Source organism: Erythrolamprus reginae, chromosome 6 (assembly GCF_031021105.1).
Source record: "Erythrolamprus reginae isolate rEryReg1 chromosome 6, rEryReg1.hap1, whole genome shotgun sequence".
Classification (NCBI taxonomy): domain Eukaryota; kingdom Metazoa; phylum Chordata; class Lepidosauria; order Squamata; family Dipsadidae; genus Erythrolamprus; species Erythrolamprus reginae.
In genome coordinates, this window is record NC_091955.1 from 71844087 (window position 1) to 71862240 (window position 18154).

General features: G+C 39.2%; 1 protein-coding gene across 1 annotated transcript in view; it reads left to right on the plus strand.

Moving 5' to 3' along the window:
- LARGE1 (LARGE xylosyl- and glucuronyltransferase 1) overlaps positions 1-18154 on the plus strand; it is a 447356-nt gene that overhangs the window by 210809 nt on the left and 218393 nt on the right. The window contains exon 6 of the mRNA XM_070756235.1: positions 17884-18055. Within this exon, the coding sequence (XP_070612336.1) occupies positions 17884-18055 (172 nt within the window). The remainder of the gene's footprint in view (positions 1-17883; positions 18056-18154) is intronic.

The following is an 18154-nucleotide window of genomic DNA, read 5'->3' on the forward strand; positions in this document are numbered from 1 at the left end:
GAAAAAATTAATTTCATGATTAGTCTTTAGCAATTTACTTATTAGCAGTTCCATCCAGCCGCCCCGAGTCTTCGGAGAGGGGTGGCATACAAATCTAAGTAATAAATAAATAATAAATAATAAATTGCTTACAATATACTCTTAAGTTGCAAGCTTGGAGGTCATATAAATTATTTGTTTGCTTATTATTTATTCAAACATGCCCAGTACTGTCAAAATCAAGTTCCATAAACTTAAATACGTTCAAGCAAGGGTGAAATGTTCCTGGTTTGTACATGCTTGCCAGTCATCTTAGAGCCGGAAGCGATCACAGCATGAGGCTTTGCCCGGATGCCGCCATTTGAGTTCTTTTACCCTCTGGGCATGTGCAGAATGCTTTGCGCATTTCACCCTTGGGTTCACGTATAAGCATGATACATACCAATAAAAATATCAAGAACTGAGTAAATGGGAAATGTTCTAAAAGTGTAAGTATTCAGAGTGCTTCCAATCAAATATAAACACTATTTCCAACTACAGTGGTACCTCGAGATACGAGTTTAATTCGTTCCGGACCTGGGCTCTTAAGCCGAGCAGCTCTTATCTCGAACGACTTTTCCCCATAGGAATTAATGTAAATAATTTTAATTGGTTCCAGCCCTCAAAAAACTCACAAAGTTAGTCTAAATTATGCAGAAAGACATGTTTTTAATGAAGAAATGTACATGTACATATAAATGAATAATGAAGTTTCTTTCACTTAACTTGTAAACTTTCTTAAACTTTTAAATTTACATATGTTCAACTTCTCTGCCACCCAATCCTGTAGGACAGAGGTCCCCAACCCTTTTTGCACCAGGGACCGGCTTTAAGCGATCAAGAGAGGAATGGGTGAATGAATGGATGGAGGGTGGGAAGGAAGGAAGGAAAGAGGGAAGGGACAGGAACAGAGGAAGGAAGCAAGGAAACTTATGAAAGGGGAAAGTAAGAGAGGAATGAGTGAAGGGAGGGAGGGAGGGAAGAAGGTGGGAAGGAGAAAGAAAAGAAGAAATAGAGGAAGGGAAGGTAAAAGAGAGAAAGAAAAAGAGCAAGAAAGAAAGCTGCAAGCACCCCCCCGAGCCCCCCAGGCCGGCTGCAACCTTTTAAAACACGCGCGCCGCTTCGCAGCTGTCTCCTGAAGCCGAACGCGGAAGTTAGCGTTTGGCTTCAGGAGACAGCTCCTTGGCGCTTGTATCTCGAATTTGGGCTTGTAAGTAGAACAAAAATATCTCTCCCCTCCCAGCTCTTATCTCGAGTTGCTCTTAAGTAGAGCAGCTCTTATGTCGGGGTTCCACTGTATAAAAACGAATAGGCTGCTTTAGATCTATAATAGAACACAATCCATATGAAGATTTTTTTAAATTATTATTGGAAGAAGTGCCCAATTTATAGCATTTCTTTATAATCACATATTTGGTAGCAAACTTCAATGGGACAATCTTAATGTTAATGTTAATGGGACAATAGATAACATAGTCAAATTTCTTCAAAACTCTATGGTTGCTAAATGGTAGTTTGTAGAACAGAAACAGCACTAGAAATAGTACTTAGACTTATCTACCCTTTAACAGTGCTTTACAGCCCTCTCTAAGCCATCTATAATGTTAATATATTGCCTCAACAATCTGTCTCCTCATTTTACCTGAAGAGTCCAGAGACCGTAGCATTTTTCATGCCGAAAATGAGGGCATCGGTGAGGCGAGCTTCTGGGTTGTCAAATTTACATTTTGACAGCACCGTACGAAGATGCGTAGCGTACTGGTTTATTGACTCGGATTCGAGCTGGTCCATTCTGGAAAACTGGTGCCGGAACACGACGACTGGCTTCGTGGGCTTGAAGTGGGCGGCGAGCTTGGTTTTCAGGACGTCCCAAGCGACGGAGTTAGACGGTAGTGGATCGGTTAGGGTCTGGGTGAGATCGAATATCTCTGAGCCGCAGTAGTTCAGGAAGATTGCCCGCTTCCGTTCGGTGTCGGCATCCCTCATCCCGGCAGCTTCGAGGAAGATCTCGAACTTGGCCATGTAGGCGTCCCAGGAGGATTTCTCCAGATCGAAGAACTCAGGAGCCCGGCCGACTGGGAGGTTGTTCATGGTGAGAGTGTGGTTCTTCCGTCCGACGTCGCCAGTGAAGAGTCCAGAGACAAGAGGCTAACAAGACGGTTCCTTTATTTCAGCTCTTTAAGACAAGTGACATTCAGCTGGAACGCGTCTGACTTTAACAGAGAACAGGCGCTCCTTTTATACTTTTGCGGCTCCCGCCAAAAGAGAACTGTCAGCATCTGAGCCAATCAGGCGCGACTTCTATTTTTACACAGCTTGCATAGAGACAGCATTTTTTACATAGGAGCAACTATTTACATAGGATTCAACATTACCGACCTCAGAAAGATGGACAACTAAGTCAACACTGAGGCAGTGAGAATTGAACTGCTGGTAGTCAGCAGAATAAGCCTGCACTAGTGCATTCTAACCACTGTGTGCCACCCCGACTCTTATTGCCTCCACAGCTTTTAAATAGGAAGTATGTTTCATTTTGTTCCTTTATGCTTGAAAGAAAGTAATATACAGTGATACCTCATCTTACAAACGCCTCGTCATACAAACTTTTCGAGATACAAACCCGGGGTTTAAGATTTTTTTGCCTCTTCTTACAAACTATTTTCACCTTACAAACCCACCGCCGCCGCTGGGATGCCCCACCTCCGGACTTCCGTTGCCAGCGAAGCACCCATTTTTGTGCTGCTGGGATTCCCCTGAGGCTCCCCTCCATGGGAAACCCCACCTTCAGACTTCCGTGTTTTTGTGATGCTGCAAGGGAATCCCAGCAGCGCAAAAACGGGCACTTCGCTGGCAACGGAAGTCCAGAGGTGGGGTTTCCCAGCGAGGGGAGCCTCAGTGAAATCGCAGCATTGCAAAAACACAGAGGTCTGGAGGTGGGGTTTCCTATGGAGGGGAGCCTCAGGGGAATCCCAGCAGTGCAAAAACGGGCGCTTCGGCTGGCAAAAGGGGTGAATTTTGGGCTTGCACGCATTAATCGCTTTTCCATTGATTCCTATGGGAAACATTGTTTCATCTTACAAACTTTTCACCTTAAGAACCTCGTTCCGGAACCAATTAAGTTTGTAAGACAAGGTATCACTGTACTGTAGTAGGAGGTCGTCTTTCATCTAGTGCTTTGAAAGCATCTATATGGTCTGGGATAGCTGACATCTCTCTGGATGCTGAACTATGGATTGCAGGTAATGCAAGATACTTCTGTTTCTGTTTTATTCCTGGAACAGCAATGGGAGAGCTGCCCACAGGCTCCAGCAATCTGACTTTGTTTCAAGGGCCCAAGGAGGGAATGTGACACCAATAAATTGTGACTTCTAATTGGTTGCAGCACATCCTCCTGTTGTATCACCTTGAACAGTGGAAGGCTTATCTGTATCACTTCAGTATAATTTTTCCACAGACTGCAGCATTCTCTTCCACACATCTGTCACGTCTGACCTCTAGGAATCACTTACACATTTCTCCTTGGCTGCTGAGCCATTTCTGTTTACCACTTTACGTGGAGGGCACCAGTTAGAACACCTTAAAAAAGGGGAACACATGGTGCACTATTTTTGTACTGCCCCAACCAGTCAATTAAATCAGATGGTTAGCAATAAATGTAAAATAAGCAACCATACTAAAAGTACTTTCACATCTGCATAATATAGCTAGAAAATGCCTTCCCTGCCAGCATCTGCTAAAAGAAAATAGAAGAGTAGCGTAGAGTAGAACAGAACAGAACAGAATTCTTTATTGGTCAAGTGTACACACAAGGAATTTGTCTTTGTCTACATAATGGCTACATCTAAAATAATTTTCAGGGTATTCTGAAATATCAAGGGCAGAAACACCAGCCTTAACTCTGGGACCCATGATTCGCAGCATTGTGGCAGTCACAGCAAAACTTGTTCCTTTCACCCTATTGCAGGTTCGAATCTCACCATTCTTATAAGATGGGTTGAAGTAAGTCAGTCCCTGATATAATCTGGCACTTCATTGTTTCAGAAATATTTCTTTACCTAAACAGGATGACACTGAAAAAAGCAGTGGGAATGGATGTCCAAGTGCCGCCTCTGTGTTGGTTGAGGCAGGCAGGATTCCCTTGTGTTCCATTTGTTGGGGGTCAAGGGAAAGGGAGGGTTTTGCTTTCTCTTCCTGCTCAAGATCCCCATGTACAATTGGTGGGCCACCGTGTGTCACAGAATGCTGGACTCGATGGGCTTTGGCCTGATTCAGCATGGCTCTTCTTATGTTCTTGTGGTTCAAAAAATCTTGCCCTATGATGCACTGTTTCGCTCAGTAAAAAAAGATCATGACAAAGAGATTTTTAGTAGCTTTTAGATAATGAATACCGTACTTTGAATTGGGCTTGCCTGCCAAAGAAGGGTGTAGTGCTGACAAAAGAACATAGATAGGGAAAAAGTGTGGGAAGTTGGAAGCAGAGTCTGTTTGTTACCATACCTATTTGTCTACGGAGAGGGGCGGCATACAAATCTAATCTAATAAATAAATACTTGGGGCTGGAAAAGTCCAAACACAGAATGGCTTGGGTTGAGACACCTACTTGGTTAATGACCCACAGTCCTCAATTTACAACCATAACTGGGACAGTGGGACTGCAATTATTGACTGATATGGTCATGTGATGTCTCACTTTAAAACCATATCACTTGGCAATTAAAATAGCTTGCTTTTTTCCTCTCTCCCATTTGCACAGCAGAGAGATTGAAGAGGAAAGGGTTTCAAGAGAGTACAGTATATGTTTGCATAGCATGCACATATGTTTTATGTGCATAGCATGCACATAAAAGTCAAATAAATACATACATACATACATACATACATACATACATACATACATACATACATACATAAGCAAGCTAGCAAATAAACAAACAAATCTCCCCCCCCGGTTGTGCCCACAATTCCTCCCCCCCCCCCCCGGTTGTGTGTTTTAGAAGTGCCTGATCATATGTACATCAAAAGCAATGGGATTGTGATACAATACCATTTTGATGTATATATGATCAAGCACTTCCAAAGAATTCCAAAAGGCAGGGAATGATTAGGAAGCAAACTTAACTCCAAAGTGTGAAACTGGATAGCCTTGTGTGGCTCCACTTGGAAAGCATAATCATGGTCATGTAGTGACCATTTCATTTAGTAATGAAAACCCCAGCCCCTATTAAGGTTGCTAAACGAAATCTTCCTATATTTAGAAATAGTCAAAGTGAGCAGTTTTATAATGACAACATTATGCTCTCCTCTTCTTTAATGTGCCAGGTTTTTTAAAAAAATTAAGTATGCTGGCTTTGGAATAATTACTGTTTTAAAACTTGCTTCTTTTTTAATACCATTTCTAAATGCATGGCTGCTATATGATTGACTAGAGTGCTGCCCTGAAAATTGAAATTACACTATTATGCAAGATAACCTTAATTTGGAGTATGGTCATATTTTAAAATAACAGTGCTCTTATCTAAGCTGGAAGCAAAAGTCAAATTTTCTATTCAGACTTGAAGTAGTGATGTGTAAAAGTCACTCTCATCCTTATGTGTAAATTGCATCAAGAAAAGTTTAATGTGCTTTTCCAATATAAGCCCTTACTTTCTTTATGCATTTTTCCTATTCTATTTCAGAAATCAAATTTCAATTTTAGATTACATCTTTCCAGGGAATAATTTCTAAATGTAGAAATCAAGTAATATTTTATGTTTAATTTAGCAGTATGGCAAATCATATACAATTTTTAATTTTACTAAAATAGAGATGAACTACAGTAGAGTATCCTGCTGAAGTTCTGTGCATAGACATGCTCCAAGAGATTTTGTTATTTCAATGTAACAGCATTGAATCCCATATATAATTTGATGGGGGGTTTTCTAGTCACCGTATCTATGAATTTGTTAGGGAGATTTAAAATGCTTCTAAAATATATATTGTGCCATTTATCTTATTTTATACAATTTTCAAGGGAATCCTAATGTAATCCTCCTCTACATCTTACTAACACTGTCCTTGCCTTATTTTCCTAAGAAGAAACAGCTGCACAATTCTTATTACTGGTTCTAGAAACCATCTGTCTGAAAGCAATCATTAGTCAAAGCATGGAATAAATGTTTACTTATGCAGCTTCTGTTGATCAACAGTGTCTAGACACTAACTGTTATGTCGAGCTCTGGTAGAATCCTCCCAAAAATTCACAGATACAAATTTCAGACACACAAACGTTTGAAAATTCAAAACAATGTTCTTTATACCGAAAATTCAAATAAACTAAACACTCTTTTTGTATAGCAAAGAGCACGCGTCTCCAAACAAACTGGTAATTTGTGCAAGTCCCTTATCAGTTCTGAGATACTTAGCTGGCAGCTGTGAGGCAATTCACAGTCCTTCTTCTTTCACAAAGTGAAACACACTTTGCTCTGGTTTAGTTTCAAAGCGGGGACAAATCAGCACACAAAGGTCGAAGTCAGCAAGGCAGGCACGAAACACAACGATCAGATAATCCTCCACAATGTCCAAACCCACAGGCTGCTATTTATAGCAGCCTCACTAAGTACCACAGCCCCACCCAACCACAGATGGCCTCATTTTCTTTGATAATAATCTCTCAGTTGTTGCTGCCTATGCATCGCTCTCCGCATGCGTGGCTGTATCATTAACTCTTGTTCCGAATCCAAGGAGGAGCTAGATAATTGATCTCCTTCTGAACTGTCTGCCACACTCTCCTCCTCCCTGTCACTCATGTCTTCTTGGTCAGAGGAGCCTTCATCAGCAGATTCCACCGGGAGCAAAACAGGCCTGCGGCATTTGGATGTCTCTCCCACATCCACAGTCCTTGGGGCAGGAGCTGGGCCAGAGCTAACCACAACACTAACCATCTTCCTTTTTTTCTGAATATGTAACTTTCATTACTATAGAGTTTTTCTGTATAAACCTAATTTGCTATGGATCATTCCAATATACCATTTTATTTTTTTATTGCAATTACCTATGCATTGCAATTTATTAAATTAAAATATAGTTAACTGTCACCCAAATACTGAATGTTAATCAAGTCATTATCTTGTATAACTAGAATAGCAGAAAGTTCATTTTCGGTTATGCTCAAGGACTGCGGTTTCCAGAATTCTCAGCTAGTATGGGTAATAGTATAGGTTAATGATAGCCAGAAATTACATTGTATTACGTTTTCTCCTTTTGAAAATTATGACCAAAGACAGCTTCTTATTGACTCCTAGAGGTTGGAATTATTCATTTTCATCAAAGAAAAAACTAGATTTCTGTAATTTAGTCTATTTGTGTTGGTCATGACCTTTAAAGCCCTACATGGCATTGGACCAGATTACCTCTGGAACCGCCTGCTACCGCACGAATCCCAGTGACCGATAAGGTCCCACAGAGTTGGCCTTCTCCGGGTCCCATTGACTAAACAATGTCATTTGGTGGGCCCCAGGGGAAGAGCCTTCTCTGTGGTGGCCCCAACCCTCTGGAACCAGCTCCCCCCAGAGATTAGAACTGCCCCCACCCTCCCTGTCTTTCGTAAACTACTCAAGACTCATTTATACCGCCAGGCATGGGGGAGTTGAAATAGCCCTTCCCCCTAGGCCATTACAAGTTATGCATGGTATGTTTATGTGTATGTTTGGTTTTATAATAGGGGTTTTAGTTGTTTTTTATTATTGGATTGTACATGCTGTTTTTATTATTGTTGTTAGCCGCCCCGAGTCTACGGAGAGGGGCGGCATACAAATCCAATAAATTATTATTATTATTATTATTATTATTATTATTATTATTATTATTATTATTTATTATTATTATTATTATTATTATTATTATTATTATTATTAAATTATTTATCTGGAAAAAATGATTTCTCAAATTGTTTGAAATTGGAAAAAAGTGAAGTATAGTTTACTTCTATAGCTGTTCTCAGGGTGACATAAATTCCACCACTTTTCTCTGTCACATGATATCAGACAAAATTCCCTAAACAAACTGATCTTGCAGCAAATCACTGCAATGTTGTTTTTGCCATTCTGATGAAAGCATGATCCTCTGAACTCCACTAGCAAACGATAATGCATTATTCAAGGTAATGATGAGAAAAGCATCAGCAATACATTGGCCACGTACAGTTAATGTTTTATGCATGGCTTTTCATTATCACCTTCTCATAAAATGCATGTACCTGGTTAGTTATATGGAATTAAAGAGTATTTTTGGATATAAGTTAAATATTATGACCTCTTCTTTTATAAATCGGGTATATTGTTGAGGCATAAAGAAAAGATAACTGATAATATCGGTTCATTTTATACAATTCTTTGAAAGATGGATTAGAACATAGAAGCAAGCTAAAATTCTAATCCCTTCCTCTGACTAGCAAGTAGAAAAAGTAATTTAGAAAGGTTGTCTGGATATTCATTCTTTCTCTAAAAAAAGCAGGGGTGATTTTGCTTATTATATACAGTATGTATCTCTAATTCCCAATGCAGCTATTCTAGTAGGAGAAATCTGACAGGAACATGATTAGTATGTTTAATGGAATAGTAGTTTCCTGTCTATCAGTAACACTTCTGATAATCATATACTGCTTCCTGGATTAGGCTAGTTTTAGAGAATTTTTAAAGGGTTTTTTTTTTGCTTTGTTGTTGTTTTCAATATATAGCCTAATTTTTTAATTAGGATTAAAAAATGCAGGGGGAAAAACTTTGAAATAGGTTTGTGTTGTCTTGAGCAGTATTTTTCAAACTTGGAAACTTTAAATTATGTGAATTTCAACTTTCAGAATTCGTCTATCAGCAGGTAGAAGTTCAGACATCACAAAGTTGCTAACCTTGAAAAACAGTGGTCTAGAGACTAAGACAATTCACTGATTCTAACCAAATAGCTTGTTTGTTTGTTTGTTTATTTATAGATTAGATTAGATTAGATTAGATTAGATTAGATTAGATTAGATTAGATTAGATTAGATTAGATTAGATTAGATTTGTATGCCGCCCCTCTCCATAGAGTCGGGGCAGCTCACAACATATAATAAAACAATTCACAACAAATCTAATTTTTTTTAAAAAAAACCATTATTAAATCAGACATACACACAGACATACCATACATAAATTGTATAGGCCCAGGGGAGGGGGGAATGCCTCAATTCCCCCATGCCTGATGGCAGAGGTGAGTTTTAAGGAGTTTACAGAAGGCAAGGAGGGTGGGGGCAGTTCTAATCTTTGGGGGGACCTGGTTCCAGAGAGTCGGGGCCACCACAGAGAAGGTTCTTCCCCTGGGACCCGCTAGACAACATTGTTTAGTCGACAGGACCTGGAGAAGGCCAAATCTGTGCGACCTAATCGGTCGCTGGGATTTGTGTGGCAGAAGGCAGTCCCTTTTCATAGTAAGATGTTGTGGAGCAATTCAGAAGAGATGTTCATTTTTAGACAACAGACAAATATTAACTTGCTCTGTTTTGGTTATTCCAGAAAGCCCCCGAAAAAACTTTTTTAAAAATTTCTTTGGATTGAAAAAAAATGTTATTGTTGCAGGTTGCAAAAAATACCTTTTTAGGAAAGGGAGATAGATTCATTGACTGATGGATCTATTTTCAAATAAAGTATTACTTGCAATGCAGCTACCATTGCTTTTTCAGTCACAGCATATTGAGGAATGGAGAACTTGAAGGTTGAGAGAGAGCCTTAACTTTACCATTTGTGACATCTCATTGACATTATCCCACATCCTAAGTAAGAGAGAATCATGATTTATTTTGTGTGTGTGTGTGTGTGAAAGAGAGAGAGAGAGAGAGAATGGCAGAGAGAGGGAGAGAGAGAGAGAGCAGGAGAGAGATGAATTAATCTATACTGCAGCAAGGTTTCTGGTGACATGAGTAAAACATAGGAATATTCCAGCAAATGAGAAAAGACATCTGAAGCTTTTGTAGCCACCTGATCTAAATTGCTGTCACAATAAATTCAAGAGAAACTTCTGAAATTTTGTTCTCATGACATGATTGATATAGCTAAAGGAATGTTGAGAGATGTTCAGCGATGAGCTGACATGTTTCAATGGCTAGCTAAATAAGTAATATATATCTAATTTTATTAAATGTTTTGACAGAAAAGTTTATACATTCTAGCAATGTGCAGTAGAATTTGTATATGAATAGAAATTCAAGTTTTAGTGTATGTTTTTCAGTTCTAATTATTTATTGATATAAAACATCTTTCCACAAATCTTGATATGTTCATCATTTTTCTTAGCCCTCTGTTTCTTTTCTAATTTTTTCTTGTGCTGAAACCGTTAAAGGCATTTTTACTTACAACCTGTGTTTTATATATTTGATATTCTTAGTATGGCATTAATAATTGTTTTTAAATTTACATTAACCTTAACCATAAATTTACATTAAACTTATCATTACATTAACCTTAATTATACCATAAAAAGCCATGCCATCCAAACCTCAAGTTGCATCTTCTAACTCTAGCATTCTTTTATTTCTCAAACATTACCCACTCTTTCATCCGAACCAAACAGCAGGCTGTGAAATACAATTTGAAATCAGGAAACCATAATTCTCTTTTTTCATTTCATCAAAACCATAGTTAATCTTTGTGGGCTTGCAAAATGTTTTTTATCCTTTCAGCTAAGATCATCATATTTCACTGATTTATCACAGTATCATGTTCCATTTTCAGTCAAAAAGATATATTCTTTTCTCTGACACAGTATACACCAGGGTTATCAAACGCAAGGTCCGTGGGCCAAATCTGGCCCATGGGGTACTTAAATCTGGCCCATGAGGCTGGCCTGGAAATATCAAAGGACCAGCCCACAGTGCCTCTGCCAGCCAAACGGGCCCTCTATTTGGCCTCCAACAGCACTCTGTTGATGAAAAATGGGCCTCATGGATGCCCTGCAAGGTCCCTGCAGGGTCCATTTTTGGCCTCTTGGGCCTCCAGCAGCAGTCTGCTGGCCAAAAATAGGCCTCAGGCAGAGTGCTGCAGAAAGAGTGGATTGAACTGGTTTTCAATTACGTGGCCTCAAGTATATATTGTAAGCTGCCCCAAGTCTTCGGAGAGGGGTGGCATAGAAATCCAATAAGTAAACAAATAAATAAAATAAAATGGGGCAAAACTCACTTAACAACTATCCCGCTTAGCAACATAAATTTTGGGCTCAATTGTGGTCATAAGTTGAGAACTACTTGTGATTCAGTTACTGATGCTATCACTGATGCTGTAACATTCTTCCACAATTCTTCAAACATTGTTTATAAAATCTCTAGCTATTTTAAAATTGTTGTTTGTTATTTGCTCTGTTTATCTCCCTTCTGCAATTTTTTTTCCTGATCTCATGGTAGTAGCTATGTCTCTATTTTCATTTATAACCCCTAAAGGAAAAAGAAACATCTTATCTCTTTTTTTAATGAAACCAAATAGTTGTCCTCTTTCGCAGGATAATATGAATGTGCCCTAGTGTCCTTAAATGGGCTCCACGTGAGACTCTAAGCTTGATATTTATTTATTTGTTTGTTTGTTTGTTTGTTTAATTTTTATTTATTTATTTATTTATTTATTTATTTATTTATTTATTTATTTATTTATTTATTTATTTATTTATTTATTTTGTCCAATACACAATGAGGGTTTTAGTGGGTATATATCAATATACACATAGTAAAATACATGATGAAGGTTATAGAGAAGATACTCATAGTAAAATATATCTAAGAAATAATAGAAAAGAAGATATAGGAATAGAATATATCAATGAAAGAATAGAAGAAGAGATATAGGAATAGAGGAAAGGTATAGGAGATATAGGAGAGCAATAGGACAGGGGACGGAAGGCACTCTAGTGCACTTGTGCTCGCCCCTTACTGACCTCTTAGGAATCTGGATAGGTCAACCGTAGATAATCTAAGGGTAAAGTGTTGGGGGTTTGGGGATGACACTATGGAGTCCGGTAATGAGTTCCACGCTTCGACAACTCGGTTACTGAAGTCATATTTTTTACAGTCAAGATTGGAGCGGTTAATATTAAGTTTAAATCTGTTGTGTGCTCTTGTGTTGTTGTGGTTGAAGCTGAAATAGTCGCCGACAGGCAGGACGTTGCAGCATATGATCTTGTGGGCAATACTTAGATCTTGTGGGCAATACTTAGATCTTGTTTAAGGCATCTTAGTTCTAGGCTTTCTAGGCCCAGGATTGAAAGTCTAGTCTTGTAGGGTATTCTATTTCAAGTGGAGGAGTGAAGGGCTCTTCTGGTGAAGTATCTTTGGACATTTTCAAGGGTGTTAATGTCTGAGATGTGATATGGGTTCCAAACAGATGACCTGTATTCGAGGATGGGCCTGGCAAAAGTTTTGTAAGCTCTGGTAAGTAGTAGTAGTAGAGTTCTTTGTTTTAGCGTTCTATGAATTGCCCACAGATTCCCTCCAGATTCTCAGGTTTCCTCACAGAGAACTGACGTCCATATGTGGGAGTTCCCTGGATTCTCCTTGTCTGAAAAAGCCAGTTGTCAGTCTCACATTTCAGACCTTTACACACACACACTGTATGTCAAAAAGGTTTATTCTTTCCTCTTACACAGTATACTTCAGAGGTATCAAACTCAAGGCCTGTGGACCAAATGTGGTCCCATATATATGTGCCCTAGTGTCCTTAAACAGATATATATATTTTATATACATTGCTCAAAAAAATAAATGGAACATAACATAACTCCAAGTAAATCAAACTTCTGTGAAATCAAGCTGTCCACTTAGGAAGCAACGCTGATTGACAATCAATTTCACATGCTGTTGTGCACATTCAACTTTATACAGAACAAAGTATTGAATGAGAATAATTCATTCAGATCTTGGAGGAGTTATTTGAGTATTTCCTTTATTTATTTTTTTAGCACTATATATATAATGTGCTTTCTCTTTCTCTCTCATATTTTTTTTAATACAAAATACATATCAGAATATTTACAAAAATGAAATGATTCTAAAGGTTCTTTCAGAAGAACATAAAGAGCTGGTAACACTGCAGTTTTATTAAGGACTTAACTTAATCAAATACTTTAAAAATATATCTGAAAATGTCACATTAAGGTCAGGAACAGTCCATTTCAAACGACTCCCACTGAGTTTAATTTAAAATCAAATTAAATGTGACATTCATGTTGTTTGAGCTTGGACAGTTAGTTGTGTATTGTTATTTTATTTTTATCAGATTGCTTCTTTGTAGTGAGACCAAATTTGTAGTTGGGGTGGAGAAAATTAATGCCTAGCCCTGGCTGCAGCACACATTCTATTGAACTTTCTCATATTTCCTACTCGCAGTGGGAATAAAGCTCCAGTTGTTGCCAGAGGAAACTTTTCTTCCATAGCAAATGGCAGATGTGAGGGCTTTATTTAACACCGGGGTGACAATGAAGCAGAGATTTCAAACTTTCTTCCATCCACTTCTCCATCTGGCTCTTTTTCTAGATTTAATTATTTATTTAAATCATGCACATGCATACATCACACCGGCTAGTAAACACACAAGCTGAGTTACACAAAGACAATTTAGTTTTAATTTTGCAAGCCTTATTGCAACACGAGCATGGTGAAATTATGTTATATGGAGAAATCTAAAGTTACCAATTTGCTGCGGGTTTTATTTTTTTTAAAAAAATATTTTGCAGGAGAGGCGGAGTAACGACACGGACACAAGAGCTGGATTTAAAACTGGGTCATTTTTATTGAAATAAATTTGCATAATTTATTTTAAATAAATTAGCATAATTAGCATAATTAACTATAACCCTAACAAGGACCCGCAGGGTCAAACAATTGCTTCCGGGGCAGAAAATGACATATAATAAACTTCCGGGGCAACTTATGGACGTAGCTCCATGCTAATCCAGGTGAGGAACCACTCCCTCACCTGAGACCTTGCCATGCACTTGCATGTGGGAGGTCCCGCCGGCTAACCCCTACAAGGGGAATTTAATGGGCGGGACCCAAAGACAGGTTACCCCCAACTGCTCAGGTCGCCAATACCACAAGCCTTTGGAGAGAACCTGTCAATCATCCCCAAAGATGCCCAACGGAGAACACGCAGTTGCTAAACCACCACCCAGTTTTCCACCCCTAACCTGCCTACCCAAATGACCAAAGGTAAGCCAATTAACCTAAAACAGGTGCAAGCACCCCCTAACCGCATATCCGTCTCCACAGTGTGGAATAGGTGAAAAAACGGTCCCGGCAAAATGCCAGGACTGCCAAAAATTCCTATTCGGCCCCCTAGGGCGACCCCCAGTAGCACACTGCAAGATAGGGAGGGCGGGCGGGTGTCTGCAGTGACGGTGAAAAGGCCGAACTCCGAGCCTGCCAGCCATCTTATATGGCTGGCATGCTCCGCCCGGACATGTCACAGATCAGACCACTCTGGTCTGATTTTCGGCCGAGATCTCGCGAAACCTCGCGAGATCTCAGCCGATTACCCAAAATGGCAGCTGCACCAGTCTCCGTGTCCCCCGGGCCTCCTGCAAAATGCGCCGGGGGATGAAGACCACCGGCGGTATTTGTTTACATATAAAGTGTTAAATGAGCCAGACTCACTTTCTTAGTCAAATAGCAATCACATTTAGGTCTATATACTGCTCCTTAATGCTTCACAGCACTCTCTAGGTGATTTACAGTGTAGAACAGGAATGTAAAACTTGTGGCATCATGGTGGCTTCACATGACATATGACTTTTTCCCACTTCGCTAAACTGGGCATGAGCATGGCCAGCATATGACACATCTGCTCTGTAGGCCACAAGTTTGACAGCCCTGCTGTACAGCATTATTTGTATATTGCCCCCAACAGTCTGGGTCCTCATTTTACTATCCTCAGGGGATGGAAGGCTGAGTCAACCTTGAGCCTTATCAGTAATCCCAGAGTTTGCCTACAATACTGTACTTCAATCAGAACCAGGACTGTTCTTCAAATGCAGAATGGAGTCTTATTAAGTCTATGCAGCATTCACTTTTAATATGTTTAATTCAAAGCAATAGTCAACTGAGTAGAAACCATTTTTTGAAACTGGAAAAAAAAAGTTATGTATTTGCATTTTAAATAAATGCTTGCTCACTTATTCTAAATAATCTGAATTTAAACTGATGGATCTATATGGTCAACGATTATTTGTTAACTACATATGATTTACTGACCCCTCACAGCCTGGACACAAATTGTTTCAACTCCTACCTTCAAAACGTCGCTACAGAGCACAGCACACCAAGACAACTAGACCCAAGAACAGTTTTTTTCTGAACGCCATCACTCTACTAAACAAATAATTCCCTCAACACTGTCAGACTTTCTACTAAATCTGCACTTCTATTCTACTACTTTTTCTCATCATTCCTGTCACCCATTTCCTCCCATATTGACTGTATGACTGTAACTTGTTGCTTATATCCTAACGTTTTTATTAATATTGCTTCTTCATTGCTTATTTGACCCCTATGACAATCATTAAGTGTTGTACCACATGATTCTTGACAAACGTATATTTTATTTTATGTACCCTGAGAGCATATGCACCAAGACAAATTCCTTGTGTGTCCAATCACACTTGGCCAATAAAATTCTATTCTATTCTATTTAGTTGATTGTACATCAAAAGTAGGTTTGTACATCAAAATTTCAACCGTACAAGGGGGGTGCAATTTCTTCCAGAATGTGGACCGTAATCTGTCTTCCACTTTGATATTGTAAACATTTTTCTTTTATTATTTTTTTTTAAACTCTATATGTTCCATAATGCTGTAAGGAGGAGGCTGTACCTGTGTCCTTGTGCTTGAAAGGCAGCATATTCATGGTTCAGTTAAAGCTGTATCCTTGAAACTAAAATACAATACCAATGTAAAGCAGACATTGCTAAGGATATAAAATGCTTATACTTATTGCAACTTCATTTTTTTTCTAACTCATTTCTCTAAATAAATACAATGACAACTTTTAAAGAAAGGGATCAAGTAAATTGAGAAAAATTGAATCATCCGTGAACAAGTGTTCTGCCTCCATACACCCCAACCCACATAAATACATTAACTTGGCCAATACTATGATTTTTTTAAAAAAATCTTTATTCTTGATATTTCAAAATAGGATTCACAGGGATTGCCTCTCAAAATAAAAGCATCATTATTTGTCAGTGAAATACTTTGTAACAATATGTAAATGCAGTGAAGAGGTTTACTGTATACTGTTTGTTTGTTTTCTGCCTTCCCATCAGTTTACCTATAATGGCCACGTGAAGATGTCCCTAAAGGGATTTTTTGCCAACTTTTTTTCGCTTTATTTTATATTTTTTAACCACCCATCTCTCTCCCACTGTTGGGAAGGGGTTTGCCATTGCCTTCTTCCTAAAACGTAGAGAGGGACTTGGCTAAAGGCACCCAACAGGGTTCATGCCTGAGACAAGAGTAAAACGTATGGCCTCCCAATTCATTTAACCACTTCTTCAAATGAGCCCTTTTTGAACTTGGTGGCGCAGTGGTTAGAGTGCAATACTGCAAGCTGCTTCTGCTGACTGCTGGCTGTAGTTCACCAGTTCAAATCTCACCAGGCTCAAGGTTCACTCAGCCTTCCATCCTTCCGAAGTGGGTAAAATAAGGAGCCAGATTGTTGGGGGCAATATGCTGATTCTGTAAACTATTTAGAGAGGGCCGTAAAGCACTGCGAAGTGGCATGTAAGTCTAAATCAGTAGTTCTCTACCTTTCTAATGCCGTGACCCCTTAATACAGTTCCTCATGTTGTGGTGTCCTCCAACCATAAGTCTAGTGCCAATTAACCCAATAGAGTTTTAAACTGATTGGCAGCAAGGTCACTGTAAATGTTTGATTGGTTGGATTGTAAAAATATGTTCCAAGGTGCCAGAATAGAAGCTTTAGTCCCTAACACAATGGGAAACTTGTCTTTTCTCATGGTCTTAAGCGACCCCTGTGAAATGGTCATTCGACCCACAAAGGGGTCCCGACCCCCAGATTGAGAACCACTGGTCTAAGTGCTATTGCTATAAGTTGCAAGCCACAATGTATCTGCGTTAAGGGTGTGGCGACTAAAATACTTAAAACAAAATTGGGTTCAGAATTTCCATTGCCAAGGAATGTGGTTGTGAAGCACTCCAGCATTGCTTAGCAGTCACAATTCATACAGTCCTGGCTTTTGTCATTAACTGAATCCCTTGGTCATTAGGTGAGGCAACCTCCTCCTAGCTTCTCTCAACCAAACTCAGTAGGGAAGCTGGCAGGAGCTTGCAACTCTCAGGCAAGCAAGTAAGTGACTGTTGCAGGGTAGGGAAGGAAGGAGTATGTGGGAGGATTGTAGAGGATGCAAAGGGATGCATAAGACACGTGGCACAGCTCAGGGAGGCTACCCAAGAGTGTAATGCAGGTTAATTGGCATCTTTTTGGCCCTTTCTGAAAACTAAAATAAGTGCCATGAGTGGCAGATTTTGAATAGAAATTTAATGGTCCAAACATTTGTAGGGTGATAAAGTGAGAGATTTACATGACTTGAAATCACAAATATATACCCTTGTTCACAGTAAAGTTATGCTGATGAGATGTCAGTCTGGATATTTCAGAGGCTTTTTTGTGGGCAGCATAAAATTAACTTTGGAGTAAAACCTTGTACTTCAGTTCTCCTGCAGTGATCAAGAATATGTTCACCATTCTGCAAAGTGTTGTTTGTAATTTCAAAAACCAGCTTGTTTGACTTCAAGTATTATCTCCAATAAAGTGTTTTCTCTTCCTCTTTTCTCTCTTCCTTGTCCTTTTTGGCTATTAGTCTGAAGTGTCTTGGATACCCAACAAACACTATTCTGGCATCTATGGACTGATGAAGCTGGTTCTCACAAAGACACTTCCCGCCAATCTTGAGCGAGTCATTGTCCTTGATACTGACATTACCTTTGCTACAGACATTGCTGAACTTTGGGCTGTCTTTCACAAGTTCAGAGGTATTGTTTATTTCTTATTATTTGTGTTAATGTTCAGTGTTTATAAAGTTCCTTGAAGTTTGAGGTGTCTGTGCCCTTGCCTGCTGTTATTTACTCCTT